We start from the raw sequence: 19180 nt of genomic DNA, 5'->3' as shown, positions 1-19180 counted from the left end.
GGACCCTTACAGAGAGTTTAAACATTAAAGCTACTCTGTATGTACTGTACATGCACACACATTTCTCATAAATATTGTTTAATGTAGCTATGCCACTTTGAGTGAATGATAGCCTTACTTTTTCAGATAAACCATTTCCAAATATATCATAGAAGACCAGTTGAACAAAACACAGCGTAATGCCTTGTATACAGACATCCATACAATATTTTCACATACATATGGCTGATTATATTATTGTTGTTCAGCAAGCCACTGCCACACATCGTCACATTTCTAGGACACCAGATTAAAGAAACACATGTGCAGAATGGTTCAGCTTCAGTTCTAAAGAAACATAAAGCATACATCCTTAGATATCATGATATCTAAGTTGAATCAGTAGGCCACCAGTGTATTGCTTCAAATCCAATGTGAGGCAAGATGCATCACTTATGCATCTCTTATTAACAACACTTATGTAGCTGCTTCTACGTGGTTTAAATTTGTATGGATCTTCTCAGCCACTACATGTATTTTATTTCAGTGGAATGCATATTGGGTGAGATACAACTTCCAAGCTTCTCGAAAGAGCAGAAGATAGGCCACGAAACACCCCATGTTTTTATGTAGTTTCTGCTAAGCAGCCTGGCTTCACAGAAAACCCTGATTCATGTCAAACACAAGGCAACCAAAAATAGGATAAACATTCAACGGAGACACGATCACGGAAAGTGTCCAGACGGGTGTTATTATTACTGTGACATGACTTACCCTCAGAGCTGCAAGGTCTATGTCGTCCAGGCTTCGTGTGGGGGCGTTTTCAGACATGGCTGCAAAACTTGGACGGTCAGCTTACAAGTTAGCCGGAAAAATAAAAACGAATAAGCCTATTCTAGGTGGTCGCCTGTGCTCGTCCAAACCACCGCCTCTCAGAAATGCATTGAACACACTCGATGGTCCAAATGGGTGCGATGCGGCTGAAAAAACAGCTTTAGATCCGCGACCACATCGCCGCCGCAGATCCGCAGACTGTGCAGGCAGACGCACCCAGGTCTCCTAACTCTCCTAATCACCGCTATACGCGTAATTATGTGTCGTGTGTCTTACCTGACAAAATACAACGGTCGGCCACCCTTCCCTTACAGCAATCCCACTTACAAAAACACGAATGATACAGACACCAATGGTGTAGCCCGGCAGCGTTGGAGGGTTAGCTGTTGAATGCGATGGAAACTGAAAAACGAAGGGCTTCAGTGTTGTAACGCACATCCAGCGTTGATAAACACCTTGCTGCTGCTGCGTTCATTTTACGCACATGACGCACCGCCGCTGCTGCTTCATGACAGCCCCGCAGAGGAGGTGTACGGAGACGTCCGCGTCGCCGGCTAGTATATCCAATACACCTGAGATGTAATATCGATCGAGTGGCGTTAGTTACCTCTGTGCAAAACAATGTCTGTCATGTGAAGACGTCTGGAGTGATGGCGCCGATGAAACGTCCCGATTCTCGTCTCTACGCCGAAGATTTACGAAGTAAAAACAACCCGGATTGGAATCTGTACGCGTTGGTGGATTTGATATTTGACAAGGATGTTGTACAACTTGTAAGCACTTGAATGTCGATTCAATTCGGACTCGTACGAAGGGAAAAAAATAGGATCTGGAGTCAGGTGCGAATGTGTGACGTTACGACCGAGCTAGCCGAGGAGCTAACGAGCTAAACCTCCCAACCGTTAACTTTCCCACTCCTCCCATGTTGTTGTTTTTTTGGTCCACAGCTTCTTGTTCTGCCCCTTCAACGTTTCTCCTTCAAAACAATTGTTGCAAAAATAAAAATATATCCCAAGTTTCAGCAACTTCTAGCGTATAATCCAAGGTTGCGCGTCATTGCGTCGCCGTAACTTCAACCAGCGGCGGTCCACTTCATATCACGACGTGTTTTGATGTCTATGTCAGTGTTGCCAGATTGGACCCCATTTCGCGCTGCAGCGAGTATTGCCAGAATGGGCCAGATACCCCACCCAATCTGGCAACACTAGTCAATGTCTCCTTTACGCCCCAGCGCAGTGGGCGTGCTCCGGTCAGGCTGCAGATACGATTGGCTGCCCTGAGCGACACTCCTCAAGTGCTCGCTTCTTCACCGCTACGGCGCTTCGTCAGGGACAAATAACCTGGACCCCACTGGCAAACTTGTGCGATGACTTCTCGACGCGAAGTGAACGCTAGTGGACAGCCCGTATGAACGATGGTGCGAAATACATCATTGCATGAAACCATTTGAATACTTGAAACCATTGTTAAAAGATTCAATAAAATAAAAACTACTTGCAGCACTGACATCATTTGGTAAGTGTTATTTTTAAAAAGCAATCTCCAATCTGGTTTGGATGTAAAATAATTCAATATAAAAATCGAATAAATAAAAAAAAGTATAACACTCTGAAGTGTCGTCTAGAAGGATTCTGAGTAAGATGGCATTCTCTTTCAAGCATTTCAAATGAATAGTAGCCTAGATGTGCCACATTGTGGGGGCCTGAAATCAAAACAGGAAACCCAGTTTCACCCCAGTGGATACATCCTCAGATACAAATACAATACAGACAATACAGACCAAATATAACTAAATAACGAAGGTAGGTTAGAATTTTTTTAATTCGTTTTGTATTAATAAATAGAAACAATATGATAGTGGCAATATGAAATATTAGATCAGTAAAAATAAAGTACAGTGTGTTAACAGAAATATAAATGTATTTCATATAAAAGCACAAACCATTCCCGGTTCTAATCTAGAGATATACTGATTTTAGCATGACAATGTATATTGTTAATTTTACAAAACAGCTGAAATTCTCAGGACAATTATGTGATACAAAAAACATCTTAATAGTGCTGTATAACTCCCCCCTGCTGGTCTGACTGAATTATGGGACTTTACGTATTTACTGACAGAAATTGGCAGGATTAAAACAAAGTTAGGAATGTTGTATTACAACGTTAAAATGCTTAATAATTAAGGCCCATGATGGCCACAGCATTACAAAAGCATTATGTAGGCCAGCTGGATGTTATGTTGAGTATAAAATTAGCAATAAAGTTCTATACAAACAAACATGTTTGTCCCATTAAAAAAAAAATTCAGAAGATTAATATATTTCTGGTCATTACTATAAGTCATTACAGTAGTACCATATTCAAAAAAAAATTAGATTTTGAACAAAAGTGATGGCTTTGTAGTAGTTACCAGTGATATCTACCACTGTTGTCTGTGGAATGACATTTCAATAGTTACCTGCTATTCAGATCCTAACGGTGACAAATAAAACATAAGAATAAAGGTAAAGAAACACAGGCAACACATCAGAATGGCCCAAATTGATATCATACAAGTTTAACAATACAGTAGAAAAATATATACACTTTATCTGTAATCTAAAATAGTGGTTTTGGGAGTGTCTAACTGTGTGTGCAACAATTCATGGGTCCTTAATTATAGTGGCATTGATCCTAACAAACAAATCTTTAAGGTTTCTGCAATTAAAACCTTGCTTGGAGTGTAAACACATCTATGCACACAAACATATATGTAGACATTCAAGGTAGATGGTCCATGGGAACTGCCTAACAGGATTACAGAAGCAAATAACTTTCTCCAACTGAACCAGTGGGAGTGACAAATGTTCTACAGCCAAAGGAATCAAACTGGGCTGAAGTATTATTCACCTGGTTGTCATGGTGATATCTCGAAATTGACATTATCAACGCATGCTGCATTCAAATATCCTTAATATTCCTTCCGTCAGTATTTACCCTTTCACTTGGATACTGAAAACCATTGGGGTTCTGTTCCTGACAAATTCTATTTCAGTCTTTTATGCAATAGGTTTTGCGTAGACAGCAAGTCCTGTTGAACATAGTTAAACAGGACCCCCACCCCCTGTCAATCATTCATGTCTATTACGTCCAATCTTTATTTTAGCTACCATCCACTTCTTTGTATCCGTCGCCATAACAACCACAAATGTTCTGACAGATTTGCTGGCACTGCAGTGAGAGGCAAAGCTTGCAGGAGAGAGAGAGAGAGAGAGAGAGAGAGAGAGAGAGAGAGAGAGAGAGAGAGAGAGAGAGAGAGAGAGAGAGAGAGAGAGAGAGAGAGAGAGAGAGAGAGAGAGAGAGAGAGAGAGAGAGAGAGGCTTGCTAGAATAAATGTACACCATGTACCCAAATCCACTGAGATGTGCGAATCTTGTTACAACATGGATATTAAGGCTCAGATGTTCGTTTACATCATCACTGTGGTTCAGATGACCTCTAGATAAAGAATAATCTACTTGTTACAAAAAATATTCATGAAATAAAACGTGAATACGAGATTAGTCTTATACATATGCCTCATAAGTGAAGACAATTTTAAAGAAGGAAAGGAAGAAGGATTTTTTTTTTTTTAGTTTTTAGCATAAGTTTTCATTGATAGTATCAATTTTTTGCAAAACATACAAAACAAATGTAATTTATTAGTTATTTTGTAAGTATAATTAGAGACCTGACCTTTAAATCCTTCCAGTTCACGCTTGCCTAACTTTTAGGCTTCTGAACCAAAACAAGCCAGGCAAAACTGATAATTTCAGACCATATATAAAAATATATATCACATAGTATCAAAAAATTCCTCAGATGAATGGCTTAAATTGGACCGGAGGTTGTTGTATTTGATCGCATTCCAAGGCCAACCCAAAGCCAACTCCTCGCCCTCAACAAAAGGGCCCATTGTCACACAGCGCATGCAAGTGTAGAGAGATTAGCACGGGCCGCAAAGACAAAACATGAGGTCATTGTTAGTCATACTGTTTCCAAGCCGCAGATTACAGGGAATGGGGGGGGGGATTATAAACAATTTTAAAAACAAGCAATATTGTCATCAAGTGGTGGATGGTGAGAAGAGCTAATTTCATGTTATGGACGATCATATTACAGGGTTGGTTCTCTTGCAGGCTGGAGGCGCTGGGGCAGTCTGGAGTGTAGGAGGACATTGAGGATGTTCAAAGAGATGTAAGAGACATTGTTAGCGGAAAATACACATTCTTTTAAATTTACGTTTTCATATTCGCACTATGGTTAGGAAAGCCAAGATTTAATAGCTAATAGTTAGCTAGCGTGTTGATATAATTTGATTATTAAATGAAATTTAAATGTTTGACGTATACCCTTGATACAATGCATCAGTACTCCCAATGAGAATACAGTGTAGCGACTACATTACAGTTATCGTTAAGTAATCAATATTCAAATCGTCCGGGGGGGGGGAGGTGTAGTTATAGTTACAGTCTAGAACAACAGCAGTAGTGGGTGAGTTAGTTGTACTCAAGCAGTTCTCTAGTAGTACTCTAGCTGTTCTCTAGTAGTACTCTAGCGGGTCTCACCTTCATGCTGGCCCTCAGGTCCACAGGCCCACCGGCACCATGCCCTCCCTGCTGTTGAGTGGCGGGAGCAGGTTCTCCTCACACAGGAACTGCAGCGGGAAATGGACCAGGAGGCCCCGCACGGCCCTGAGCTCCTCGCACGCCTGCTGGGGGTCCAGGTCACACAGGCGCTCCTTGCTGGCGTTCTCCCTCAGCTCCCGCATGTTGTGCACCGAGTTGCAGGGCAGGCAGCAGAACACCTGGGGCGCGGACAGGACGCGGCGTTTGGGCTGTTAGACCTCGTGTGCGGGGGGGGCAGTCCGTAGATTCCACTTTGGGGTGACTTAGTTGTGTAGCATCGTACCCTAGCTATCTTTGTTGTATACAGGGAATGGGTTAACCTAGCGATTGTAAGTGCTTCGCACTCGATCACACTTGGTTTATGAACATCCTTACTGTACCGACAGCCATATATTGGTTTGCCTTCTTCTGACAAATGTGCTTATTGTAAGTCGCTTTGGATAAAAGCTAAATGCCCTAAATGTAAATGTAAACGACTAGGTTTCAAGCCTTATTTCAGGTAGGCGTCCTCGATGAAGACGATGCCCCACCCCCATAAACTACTCGTTATTTAAATGCATTAAAAAGTGTCTGTTCATATATCAAATGTGTACACACAGTAGCCGTTCCGGTACCTTGTCATAAATGGTGGCATTCAATTTAGCCGTCGCATTCCAGCCCAAAAAGAAGAATTCATCACAGATTGGATCGTCGATGTTGATGCTGGGCTCTGAAGCTGCTCCCACTAAAACCCTGCAAGAGTAAACACACACAGCTCTCCGTCTTTAGCTGTGTAATTTCACCCAATAAGGGATCACTGGGTGACAGTTTCATTGATGGACGACACAATGATAGCGGCGTTTGGTCAACAAGTCAAGTCAGGCCAGGTCAAAAATAATGGTGTAGCCCTTAATCACAATAATAGTTTTTAATGTGTGGACACAGTGGCAGTACAAGACCTTGTGGCTGCGCTCCAGCGGCCCCTCACCTGAAGCACTCTTTGCGCAGGGCCAGGGCGAGGGGTCCGGCCTGGTACTCCTTCCCATCCATGACGGAGGGAACCCTCTCCTCATCCTCCACCAGCACTGCCAGTTCACTGTCCCGGAGGCCCAGCATGCTGCGGTCGTTGATGTTGGCAGAGCCTGGGATTAAAAAACACACCGCAAGGGTTGGCTCTGTGGTCACACACCTAGGGCCCGTTTCAGGTAGCAGGTAGCAAGGCTATTTTTACACAACCTGAATAGAGCCGGCGGTTTCGGTTTCGGAACAGATGCTTTCTACTCAGAGGAACGGGTTCATTCAATCTCTGTTAAGTTTAACCTGAGGAATGAGTGCTTGTGCTTCAAAAGCCTTCGCCTATCACACCCTGAAAATGTCCTTGATAAAAAGGGACTAGTTTAAGCATTTCTAGCCTTTGCCAGACAGTTTCTATTTTGACTTAAAATAACAAAAACACATTATAATAGAATATTTTTCATATTTTTATTTTTAAAGAAAGGTGAAGTTTTTATTAGTGAAATACATTGAACATGCATCAGATCATATTGCAAATGTTACAAAGTTGATATTTTTCTGACCCCACGTCAGAAAACTATGCGTAGTAATATACCATACTAAATATGTGTATAATATTCAACACCAAAATCATGAACCATTCAACTAAATGCCAGCTGGATTTGAAGCCAGCCCTGACCGACATGCTGCAACGCTTTCATAACGATCCTCTGTCTCCCTTTGTGCCTTTGATGACGGCTAAACTGATGAATGAGCCTGCAGAGCCAGTGACTCACCAATGATGTAACGGCGGTCGTCTGCGATGAGGGTCTTGCTGTGGACATAAATTAGCTCTGTGACGGGGGTGTCAGCCAGCCTGGCGTGCGTCCTGAGGCCACACAGGGTGATGTACTCCGTCCACTTGCCCTCCACTGGGGAAGAGGTTCAAAAAGGCTAAAAATAACTTTATTAGTCACTGCGGCGACCACAAGCGCAATCAGCGATATTTAAAAAACGGTGGAATGAGTGTGTGTGCATTTTGATTTGAATGTGAAAAGTCATGAGGAGTGGTGAAAGATGAAGACGGAGACCTGGGAGCCAGACAACAAGTGCCAGTACCTTCTGTTTAAAGTCGCAGAACAAGAGTGGAAAGAGAAAGACACAGAAAACACAAGGGTTTAACGGTGACAGAGGGGGCTGCTCGGGAGGCGTATGATTTGGGGTTTCTCTTAGCTGAAAAGAAAAAGGACAAGGAGACTGACCTTCTCTCAGTCGGGTCAGGATAGAGTGTTCTCCCCTGCACATGGTTCTGGAGCATGGGACATATAAGGAGTTCAACTGTCAGTTTTTTTAATAAAATGCATAGGATATATCCTATGTTACGATTTTAAAGGTCCCATGACGTGCCACCAGGTGTGGTGTGATTAACCGTTACAAGCCGTTTTGAAAATCTGTCTGTTATGACATCACAGGTGGGCGTGTCCACCTAGATAGATGAGCAACGTTTGCCACTGGGTAGGCTGGTAGACTGATCTATCCAGCACACATCTAGGTGGACACGCCTACCTGTGATGTTATAACTGATTTTCAAAACGGCTTGTAACGGCTAATCACACCACACCTGGTGGCATGTCATGGGACCTTTAAATAATGCATAACAGCACATTTTATACAATGCAGAATTCTTAGATGATTTTATTTCTACAGGATACCTACAGGTACCCTGTGTACATAAGGGATAGAACACAGAGCCTTTTGGCTTTGGACCGCACAACCTGAACACGACCCTAACCTGCTCCCTATTCAACAGGAATTGTTTCAGGCCCTACTGGCACACTTCTGTCTTGGTCTTGAGGATCAGGAGAAGGAGAAGAGAAGGAGAGAGGACTCCACCAACCTGTAGGTGAAGTGCAGGATGGCCTGGATGGCGTTTCCTCCGCCCTCATTGATGTCTCCCTCGAACCCGGGCAGCAGTGGCACCACCACAAACACTCGGTACGTCTTCTGCTCACTAATAAGAGTCATCAATGGTCAGCACACACCCCCAGCATCTTACACCAGGGTCAATTGGTCAATTTATACCAAACCGAGATGTATTGTCTTCAGTCACTCATCAATATGTATACATCCTCTTTTGACTGATCACAGATGCATTGGAAAATTAAATATATAATTGATTATTCAGGCTTTTCAAATAGCCTTTGATGGTTTGTAAACAGTACTTACAGCTGCCTATCTTGCTCTGTAGTGTTGTGACTGAAGTACTACAGTCTGAATTATACAGCAGTACTACAGTCCATTATCAGTTCAGTATTACACAGCAGTATATAATACTAGAGTCTATGATCCTTACAGAGCAGCACTAGAGTCTATGATCCTTACAGAGCAGCACTAGAGTCTATGGGCCTTACAGAGCAACACTAGAGTCTATGATCCTTACAGAGCAGCACTAGAGTCTATGGGCCTTACAGAGCAGCACTAGAGTCTATGGGCCTTACAGAGCAACACTAGAGTCTATGATCCTTACAGAGCAGCACTAGAGTCTATGATCCTTACAGAGCAGCACTAGAGTCTATGATCCTTACAGAGCAGCACTAGTCTATGGGCCTTACAGAGCAACACTAGAGTCTATGGGCCTTACAGAGCAGCACTAGAGTCTATGGGCCTTACAGAGCAGCACTAGAGTCTATGATCCTTACAGAGTAGCACTAGAGTCTATGGGCCTTACAGAGCAGCACTAGAGTCTATGGGCCTTACAGAGCAGCACTAGAGTCTATGGGCCTTACAGAGCAGCAGTAGGGGGAGCAGGTGGTTACCTGTGAGCTCTGAGGATTCTGTTCACGATGGCGTCCCCGATTCCGTTGTAGACACTCTTGTCGTCCGCACAGCTGATGAAGAACTGGTTCTGAGGGACCACAGGGAGGAAGAGTTTTGATAATATAATAGTATGAGGGGTCACACGCACACTAGTGCTGTGTGTGTGTGTGTGTGTGTGTGAGAATTGACTATTCGATCAAGGAAAAAGGCACTACTCTACTCTAATATTGAAAGCCTTTCAATTTGGAAATAAAGAATTATGTACCGACCAGTGAACCTTCTGTTCACTGTCGTTCTGTTCACGCAGACAAATGAGTTCCACTTGGGTAAGATATTTCTGTAACCAAGCAGGAAGCAAGACATAACCTCGCCCCTGGCAGTGTCTGGCCCAAGCTCTGTGCTGTATCTCCCCACAGAGGTTCTGCTACAACACAGTAGAGCTCCTGGCTCCCAGACTACCTCAATGTAAACGTAGTGCTCGCTTTTCTCGATGACGTCCACGTAGGCGTTCAGGATGGATTTCTCACAGGTTCCTGCGGACCAGCGGTCCACAGAACGCAGCACCTGCACCAATCAGAGGAGAGGAAACAAGACATTTTTCTTTGTGAACTTTGTTTATTGGGTTTGATTCAACAATAAAGTAGAGCAGTTGAGATTGAGGATTGATAAAGTTTAGAGCTAGGAATCATTCTGAGACAACAGTAAGGTATTGTACAAAAGCAATAACAGGAAAAGTGAATAAGAGTGTGGTTTGTTATGATTTGAACTCTTGGCTCACACCGCAGTGTGTTACTGGCGTCTCGTCAAATCAACCGTACTTTTTTTCTTAGTCTTCGTCTACTCTGCTGACCTTTGGGTGAGTGAAGGACTGCCCTTTGTTTCACTCCCTCCTCTAAAGCAGTTTTTTGGTTCACATTAAGGGGTTATAATCAGCAGACACATTTGTATTATTATAATATTGACAAGCTAGTTTATTATGTTTCACGTCCACATTTATTTGTGCTGTTATGAGTGAACTCATCTTTATTGATATCTTCATTCAGTATTTGGAATCTTGAATTAAAATGTCAAAAAATGAATCGAATACAGTTAAATCCTGTTCCTCATCTTGAAACCAAGTCTTAAAACAAACTCCTGAGAATACCACCCAGAACAAAACTATTTCATCCCCAAACCCCCTAAAGAGTAAGCTTCCTGCTTTCTCAGATGGCTAGCCATGCCCCAAACCCTGTTCCATATGCCTTCCAACAATAGTCTTTAGTTTACAGTCACTTCCTGCTCAGGAGAGCCAGAGGTCCTCCTCCGTGTTGCAGCTGCTTACAGCCTAATGGCCCTCTGTTAATCTGCCCTTGGGGAGTGACCCGGGGCATCTCCAACAAGGAGAACTCATTAGAGAACAGCTTGTGTGTTGCTGTGCAACACACCACTACACTTCCTGACTGCTCGTTCGGGTTTATGGTGGTGTTGTTTGACCTCTCTGCAGACAGGGTGGCCTTGTGGCAGCAGCCGTGGTCTCCAGGTTAATAATGTGGTGCGTTGCAGTTCCATAAGGCTCGGGTTAGAGCAGTTGCTAGGGGGGAATCGATGGACTGTGAACCGACAATGTCTGCATTGGGGCGGCTTCCTGATGCATTTTTCATTGTTTTAGTATAGATCAGAGGCCGGCCAATAAAGTCCACTCACGTATTGATTATTCCGATTTTTTTTTTTGTTTGGATGAAATCATATTCAATTAGATGAAGTAATTAAGTGGGAATCAATGAAGCCAGATAGGAATTAATAAGTGCTGTTTGTGTTCGAGTCCACGCAGCAGCGCTTTAAGTACCTGTACTTTGGCCCTCCCAGAGCCGGGCACACTGAAGGGTAAATTCTCGGCAGTACTGTGGGACTTGGGCAGAAGGCATGGGTAGAAGTCGTCTTTGTACTTGTTCTTGAAGATCTGACGCAGATGTAAAAAAACAAAAGGAAGTTAATCTCTAAGCATTTTGTCATTCTCCCGTTTTACGGGGTACAAAAGAGTATATTTTTCAGGGGACGGTTGGCTAAGAAGCTGGACCTTGGTGAAGTTCCACCTCTGGATGAAGTGGCGGGCCACGTCCCTGGCTGCTTTGCCATGGATGGCTGCGGAGAAGTCGCGCCAGGGCATGCGGGGCACTTGAGTCCGATCGATGTTATCTGGTGGAGGGAAGGAAGGGGACAGAGGCTGCACTGTTGGCTGTTTCTGTGTCCGTGAGAGAGATAAGAACTAAAGGATGGAGGTTCTGGGGGGTGTACCTTCGAAGGGACGGTCCAGTTGAACCCAGTCCTTGCAGATGAAGTTGCTGTAGTCTTTACCGAGCCAGAGCTTAGTGTTCTCAGTCAAATCTTTCGGATCCAGGTCCTTTGGGGGCTCGGACACCGTGGCTGGTGCCGGGCCATCAGGGACATCATTTCCCTAGGAATAAGAAGCATCATGACACAGTGAACTCATTGTTTGGATCAAGGAGTAGCTATACTATTTGGCGATTTGACTTTTGGTGGGCCAGTTTCTATGAATCTCCCCGGCGGTGTCATGGTTGAAGATGCTCTCCCATAGCGCCGTAATGTCAGAACCACCCTCTGTCATCTCTGTTGAAGACCAATCTACGGAGGTGACACCTTAAATAGGCTCTGCAATCCACACTCATGGGACCTCCGTGACTCTCCCTCACGCTAAGCCTTATATTAGTAACCTACTATTATTAAAGGTTTGCAGTTGTCAAAAAAAGTATTGAAGTCAGAGAGGTTGAATATGAGTTGCTTGGTATAAATCTGCATGCTGAGGATGACCTAAAGTATGACAACTGTTAGTTATGATGAATGATAACGGGTGGATAGTCTAATGTATCATTATGCATCAAATTGATGGTATCAAATACCTCTGCATGTGGAAAAAGCTTGTTTTGAGCTCATTTGTATATCTTGCTATGCAACTCAATTATCAAAATTCACCTCTACAAAAGGAACATTTTGCCTTAGAGATATATAGACAAGATAAGAGCAAACACTCGTCATTGAAGATCACCTAGCAAACAAACGTGCATAATTAGAGGACACTTAAACCAAAGTGTTTTCACCCCTTGATGTTTTTGAAGCTCTCACTTGTGTTGTGATGAGGGCCGGATAATGTTGTGGCCATGGTGATCGAGTTGATCACCATGGCCACAACATTATCCAGCCAAAGCTACAGGGTTTGATCCCCCATGTCCACGGTCTACTTACTTCCCCCACCTACTTCCTCATGACATTGATCTGAATTCACTGTTGTTTTGGATTAAAGTCAACTAGAAAGTCTTGCTTTCCTCCTACCTGGGTCACATGCTTGCTCTGATCCACGGAGCCCAGGTCTGTCAGGCGGTACTGGCTGTCGTCCCACCGACCGAACGCTAAGTCCAGACCCCCCACAAAGGCCACAGACTGGTCGATGGCCACCATCTTCTCGTGATGGGCCCACAGGAAGACCACTGAAGACACATGGTCTGGGTGGCGCATCACCTGATGAGGAGGATGATGAAGACATGTGAGACAATAGATGGAACAATGAGGCCATTACATAGATGGGATGGTCGACAGAAAATCGATCTATTAGAATTTTAAGAATCGGTTATTCACTTTACTACTTAATCAAGTAAATACAAAATATCAGCCGTTTATATGTTTAGAAATGTTCAGCAAGCAAATTAATGACTTGGGGCTGGACAAGTTGACAGGTCGAAATCAATACCCCATAGAAAAACTGTTTAGGCTGAATTCAATTCAACTCAAGTCACTTGTGTAGCCCTTTTCTTAGCAGCGGGCAGAAACTAGTTGAATGAGGGTGTTGAAATGCAGTTAAACAGGTTCAAATAATCTCAAGTTACATCACAGCAACCTGCCTACAGGATGGGTTTATTCCCTGGAAGTCTAAGCAGGAAAGGAAACCGTTTAGCGATGACATTGTACAGACCTTGATGTTGGGGTGCATATCCATCAGAGTCCTCTTGCTGTGCCCACTGTTGATGCCCAGCGCTAGCTCTACCTCTTTATAGAGGAGTATGCACACCTTGACGCCTTGTTCCTGCACAGAAATAACCAGAAGAAAAATTAGCTTAATGTTGAAACTAAATAAGGAAGGCTGAGTAGAAGACCATTAAAAGAGATATTGTACTGCTTTGCGTTTGAGAATCTCATCTAGACGCCAGTAAGTGTCTGTGGCAGGCCTCTTCAGAAACACTTCTGGGCTGAGCCTGAGAGAGAGAGTGAGAGTGAGAGCGAGAGCGAGAGAAAAATTCACTTTTTTAACCACTAGGTAAAAAGCTCACACAAACTGAATGAAAATGATGAAAAAAGAGTTAGTTTCATGCGTTTGGTTGGCCACTCACCACCAGTCAGTGATGAAGATCTCTTCCTTGGCTTGTTCGAGGGCATCGGCCAGGTCTGAAAAGTAACCGCTGCCGTTGACGTACCTTAAAAACAATGTCAACAACACATTTTAGAAGAAAGTGAGAGTAAACATTAAACAATACACCAATCTTGGGCCATGACGACCCGCACCGTCATACTGCACATGGGATCACCATTTAGTGAGGGTGTTCTCCCGCGGCATGGCAAAGCCTTCGTAGCGCTGCCATCTGACGAAGTCACAGGCCACCGTGATATTGTCGATTTCATGGCTCCACCAGTGGGCCTGTCGGTAATTACTGCACTTGATGATCAGGTTTCTACAAGGAAAGGAAGCGAGAGGAAGGACTTAAGGAACAATATTCAATTGAGATTTTGAATTAATGAGAGAACAGTGAAGCTATTTCATGCTAGTTATTTCCATAGCCTGAAAATTGAACATGATGAATGGAATAAATCAATCTAGATTTTATTTGTTTACACCTTAAAAACATGGAAAAAATATTCAGGAGGAAAGCACAGTCAAGATGTTTTGGTTCCCTCAAATAATTTTTTTTTTATTAATTTAAAAAAGGTAACTAATCGAAAAAAACTAAAAACTTACCGTGTAAAGTTTTCGATGCACACGCCGTGTTTTGTGTCGGTGTAAGAGTTGCCCACTTTGACCTTGAGCTCTGGGTCAAAGAGCAGGACGAAGGAGATGACTCCGTGGTCGCGGTTCATGTACATCAGGAAGGAGTCCTTGACCACCAGCCAGCGCCGTGACCAGCGGAAGCAGAACTGGTGGTGTCCGATGCAGTTCAGGCCCTGGATACGATGACCCCCTGACCTCTTGAAGATGGGCCCCTCCCTGACACAAAATAGAAGTCCTCTGAGTCTCCACATACAAACACACTCTCCGGTATTCTCATTTGCTTTGGTTATAAACATGGTCTTGTATTTGTCAGCGCTACTGTGCTTACAGGCCTTTGGCTCCAAGGTCAGTGACGAAAGAGAGAGCACTGACATCAAGGAACTCCAGCTGAAACAAATCAAAAACAAAATATACATTTACAACTTGTGGGTGTGTGTTTGTGTTCGCGTGTGTGTGGTTGCGCGTGTCCTCACCATGCCATGATCATTCTTGCAGAACTCATTTTCCAGCAGTCCGTTCAAGTATTCCTCCAGATATTTCTGCAGTTATAATGAGGAAGTTAGTCACTGAATGTTAAAAATACATTTTATTTCCAGGAACAAAGACTCTGTAGCTCATCCACAAGATCTGCAACTAATCATATCCTGGATCAGCTCGGACCACTTCTCTTGATCCTTTTGGTTCTTGAGATCGGTTTTGTGTATGCCTCAGGCCTCAGGTCTGAGATCTGTTATGTGAATGCTTCAGGTCTCAGGTCTAAGATCTGTTGTGTGTATGCCTCAGGTCTCAGGTCTAAGATCTGTTACGTGAATGCTTCAGGTCTCAGGTCTGATATATGTTGTGTGTGTGTATGCCTCAGGTCTCAGGTCTAAGATCGGTTGTGTGTGTATGCCTCAGGTCTCAGGTCTGAGATCGGTTGTGTGTAGGCCTCAGGTCTCAGGTCTCTCTGTAATGTGCCGGTGACTGCTACTTGTGCGTGGTGATTGGTTGTTTTGTCATACCGGCTTGCTCGAGGTTCTCCGCCCCCTGTCGGAGCTGTTGAGGTTTGGCATTTCCGCCGACATCGACCGCAGCTGTTGCCTCGCCTTTGCAAATCTAGAAGAAACGTTTTGAATATTCAGTGCAGCCACGGATAAACATCGAGAAGTCATAGCCAGCCATAGTGTGGATTGCAGCCACGCCCATCCCTTTTAAACAAATACCACATCACTGTACACAAAGGTCAGTCAGAGGCTTATTTTAATCTTTCTTTTATCTTTTTGTGTCAGCCAAGAGGGGCACCGCCTACCTGCCCAGCGGCATGAAGTGCATCAGCATCTTGTGCTTGTAGAGGTCGCGATGGAGCTCTTGGAAGCGCCGGTACTTCCTCTTGACCGTCCAGGTGAAGGGCCCGTGGGTCAGCCGCACCGTGTACAGGGTGCACACACTCACCTGGCGACAAGAACCACACGCTCCTGTTAGCGCTTTAGCTTGTTAGCGTGCTGGTACGACGATGGCCAACCAGCGCAGAGAAAGACAAAGTCTGATTTCAATGTTAAAGGGATGTGTACAAAACAATGAAGGCATTACATACTGTATGGAAACTGTCAGTTTTGCAGAACTTGTCCGTTCAATAGCTGGGATAATTGAGTTTATAGTTTATGTAACACGAATAGCTTCATCTCAACAACATTTCCAGCATTTCATTATCAGAGGTAGATCTGTGGTTTGATGTCTTGGAAGTTCACTATTATGAAGGACAAGGTGGATGGCCCCTCAGCGATGATGATGCTTCAAACACTCCATCCAATCAACTCAACTAGTAGATCAACTTACTTTACAACACACCTTACCTATCTCTCTATCACAAAGACAGAAAGACCTGAAAGTAAATGGAGGCTGTGCCGGTAGTGGCCTTTAAATCACCCTCTTCTAATCTGTGGATACTCTAAACACTTAACAATAGGGGCCTCATTCACCCATTTTCCATACGCAAATCCATACACTGAACGCCCTGAAAACCATGCTTGGCAGCGGCCAGCTGGTCGGGAGCGGTCGTGGTTACTTTTCTTGCTCAGGGATGATGGAACCAGCAACCTAATCTGATGACCTGTTCTGCCTCCTGAGCTACTGTCGTCCTCCTTCAAAATGTAAAGACAAAATGTCTCAACATCTACCTTTGATCTTGTCGTATATCTCTCTGTGCTCTCCACTCTGCAGGTGATTGGGGCTCCCGTCATTAGTATGGGCACCCCGATCTTCTTCATATCCAACAGGGAGTGCACCACCAGGAAAGGCCGGCCCTCTGGGAGATAGGGTTTAAAACTAGTCATTTCTCAGTTAAGAATACTTCATCATGCATCCGGTTTATTTGATTCACTTTAAGCTGGGAATACATAACAATATTTATGGTACGATTTTAAACATGATTTTCCACAGATGACTTAGATTCAGGAAGATCAGTGGACAGTCAGAACAGGTTATCATCTAGTGCAGGGGTTTAGGATTCAAAATCTGCAGCCCCGATCAGCAGACCCGATTAAGACCTTGTTAATATTAAACGTAAAATTAAACATGTGGATCAATCTGAACGTGATCCTGTAAATCGGGCTGGTTAACAACAGCATCCGTTACAATTGCGCCTGTCCAATCAGTGAATAACAGCCATTAAATCCGCAAACCATATTAGTTGGTGAGGTTTGTAAAAGCCTTCTTGAGTGTACCCAGCTTTTTTATTGAGTGTCAGTGCAGGGGCACTGTCATAAGGACATTGTTCTCCTCACCACTGTTGTTCATGAGGCCATCCACCTCCTCTGGACTCAGGTTGTGCTGGTCCTTGGAGAAGCGCCTCATGTCCAGGGTAGGGGCCACGGAGCGGACCGCCAGGGGCTCGATCTCGTGGCCATCTGCACTCGCCATCGCTCCAGTCACTTGCTGGTCCGCTGTCAAAACCAAACAATGAGGGATACTTTAGGGGTGTGTGTGTGTGTGTGTGTGTGTGTGTGTGTGTGCGTGTGTGTGTGTGTGTGTCTGAATTAACGTGTCGATTGGCAGCCGTTTTAAATTACATCCAATAGGCTGCGGTGCCTATGCTCTTGTCTTGCATGTTCCATTGACCCATTCATTAGTGATGTTTACTTAGCTTTCATATCCATTCATATTTCCGGTTGGGTGACAAATGTTACAAGACATAAGGAAGATAAATAATGATCAATATAATTTTGCAATGTATAATAGCTTAGGTTCTGCACTTCTGAATCAGAGCAGAAAGTTTTAGATGATCTAACAGAACATCTTTTTGGAAAATAAAAACGTCACAATACATTTCGATTTTACATTTAGGGGACTTTGCTGACGCTTTTATCCAAAGGGACTTACAACCATTCATTCACCCGTTCACACACCGACGGCGGAGTCAACCACGCAGGGCGACAGCCAGCTCGTCACTCAAGCGGCTGGCAGTCAGGGTGAGACGACTGGCTCAGGGACACCTCGACACTCAGCTAGAAGGAGCCAGGGATCGAATTTGCAACCTTCCGGTTAACCCGCTCTACCTCCTGAGCCACTGCCTGCCGCGAGAAGCGAGGTAAAAGCACAACGTCATTTTTAATCGACAACGATCTACTGATATTAGGACTGATGTTAAAGCTGGAGGATCGCCAATGTAGTATCAACAAGTAGTATACTGCAGCTACTGTCATGATACTTATATATTCTAATATATTCTTAATACGATTCAATTGTCAGAAAACACAATTTCAAGTCAAAATGTAAACGCAAATACTGAAACAAATTAATGTATAGCCTACCATGATCACAAAACAAGCAACAATAAGCTGTATCCACTCTTTGGTTTCACTAAAACCTTTCCTTAAGCCTTTACTAAAACCTGTAGTAACTTGTTTTACTAAAACCTGTCCCATTGTATTGCGTTACTATGAATTATTATCTTATCATTGTGCCTCTTTAATGGACTTCATTGAATTCTACTCGGCTCGTTTGTGTGAACATTACAACCCAACATATGGAGTTGTCAAAACACACATGGAGGTAAAAGGAGACTTTATAAAACGTTTGAAGCTGCTTTGTGAAGCCGGAGGGATTTGATTTAAAAAAAAAAAAAAAAAAAAAACTACACATGGCAATCAGCAAATCAACTGGCTTAACTTTTACTTTTTTCAGTAGCCTACTGCTCTGGGCTGCTTCCTCGCCTCCACCCTTTTTTCATTTCCCCGCAACGCCACATCCTACCAAGGCATTAAGATGATCTTAATCCAGCAGTATTGTGATTTAAGGCTTTGCTTGTCCAAAAGGACGACCCTGATCTAATGGAGGATAAGTCGGACTAACTTGCAAATTAAACCCGCATTCAGTTCAGTATGCCTGGCAGACAATCGAGCAGAACAACAATACACAAAAGGGGTTGCGCCCCTATAGTCATACTTACTTAACAAATGGAAGCGCACATCCACGATTAAAGGGAAACCGAAGGAGTCGGACTGACTGAGAACTATATCATGGATCAACCCGAGCCGAAGATGTGTTCACCACAACATGCTTCATGAACGACGACTGGTGCTGATGCACTTCAGGTCCCTCCCATTCAGCGATGAACGACAACAGATCATTGCGCAGAGGGGATTGGGGAAAGGCATCTGGGCACATTACAGGCATCTGTAATGGGCTAATTTAACAGCCTGTATATGCATGGCAATCATTATAAACTAAAGCAACAATGGGACAAGTCATTTTTCAGCAAAACAGAGGAATGCAGCTTTGTTGCAAGTGCCAGTAGGCTACTATGCACGTCACGTCGTGTACGTGAGAAAGCCAGCTCACGCTACGTGGTGGAGCAGACAAGGACAAGTCCAAACTGGATCGCATCCGGGGACGGAATACCAATGGGATTGGCAGCATT

The 19180-nt window shown here is 43.9% G+C and overlaps 2 protein-coding genes across 6 annotated transcripts in view; both read right to left on the bottom strand.

Annotated features, from left to right (window-relative positions):
• mink1 (misshapen-like kinase 1) overlaps window positions 1-1899 on the bottom strand; it is a 34033-nt gene extending 32134 nt beyond the window's left edge. For all 3 annotated transcript variants that reach the window (XM_084474195.1, XM_084474197.1, XM_084474196.1), the window contains exon 1: window positions 754-1899. In XM_084474195.1, coding sequence (XP_084330321.1) covers window positions 754-810 — 57 coding nt within the window. In that variant the 5' untranslated portion in view covers window positions 811-1899. The remainder of the gene's footprint in view (window positions 1-753) is intronic.
• A 777-nt stretch (window positions 1900-2676) lies between these two features.
• On the bottom strand, window positions 2677-18816 carry pld2 (phospholipase D2). Of its 3 annotated transcripts, XM_084474081.1 has the most exons (25): window positions 18710-18816; window positions 17046-17204; window positions 16440-16567; window positions 15572-15714; window positions 15285-15378; window positions 14757-14822; window positions 14612-14670; window positions 14254-14499; window positions 13826-13969; window positions 13631-13714; window positions 13417-13495; window positions 13216-13326; window positions 12579-12764; window positions 11526-11685; window positions 11308-11426; window positions 11077-11190; window positions 9711-9815; window positions 9251-9339; window positions 8332-8445; window positions 7697-7743; window positions 7232-7366; window positions 6430-6583; window positions 6077-6194; window positions 5403-5641; window positions 2677-4993 (listed from the first exon to the last, which is right to left on the bottom strand). In XM_084474081.1, exons 2-24 carry the CDS (start codon window positions 17179-17181, stop codon window positions 5417-5419), a joined length of 2856 nt encoding a protein of 951 aa, XP_084330207.1. In that variant the 5' UTR covers window positions 17182-17204; window positions 18710-18816; the 3' UTR covers window positions 2677-4993; window positions 5403-5416. The 3 variants fall into 3 exon arrangements, 2 of the variants coding, with proteins under 2 accessions (XP_084330207.1, XP_084330208.1); XR_014637218.1 differs by lacking the exons at window positions 2677-4993; window positions 5403-5641; window positions 6077-6194 and adding an exon at window positions 7526-7556 and having other exon boundaries at window positions 6445-6583; XM_084474082.1 differs by lacking the exons at window positions 2677-4993; window positions 5403-5641; window positions 6077-6194; window positions 6430-6583; window positions 7232-7366 and adding an exon at window positions 7374-7556.
• Between the last annotated feature and the right edge of the window lie 364 nt (window positions 18817-19180).

This window comes from Micromesistius poutassou, assembly GCF_964030765.1.
Source record: "Micromesistius poutassou genome assembly, chromosome: 10".
In the NCBI taxonomy this organism is placed as follows: Eukaryota; Metazoa; Chordata; class Actinopteri; order Gadiformes; family Gadidae; genus Micromesistius; species Micromesistius poutassou.
This window is presented reverse-complemented; position numbering and strand designations above follow the sequence as displayed.

Bases quoted from the DNA above. Each gene is read 5' to 3' on its own strand.
- pld2 (XM_084474081.1), bottom strand. From the start codon at position 17,181: ATGGCGAGTGCAGATGGCCACGAGATCGAGCCCCTGGCGGTCCGCTCC. The intron at 15,379-15,571 runs GTAGGCGGTGCC...CGTTTCTTCTAG, and splicing joins CACTTCATGCCGCTGGGCAG to ATTTGCAAAGGCGAGGCAAC. The intron at 9,340-9,710 runs GTAGTCTGGGAG...GTGGTCCCTCAG, and splicing joins AGCACTACGTTTACATTGAG to AACCAGTTCTTCATCAGCTG.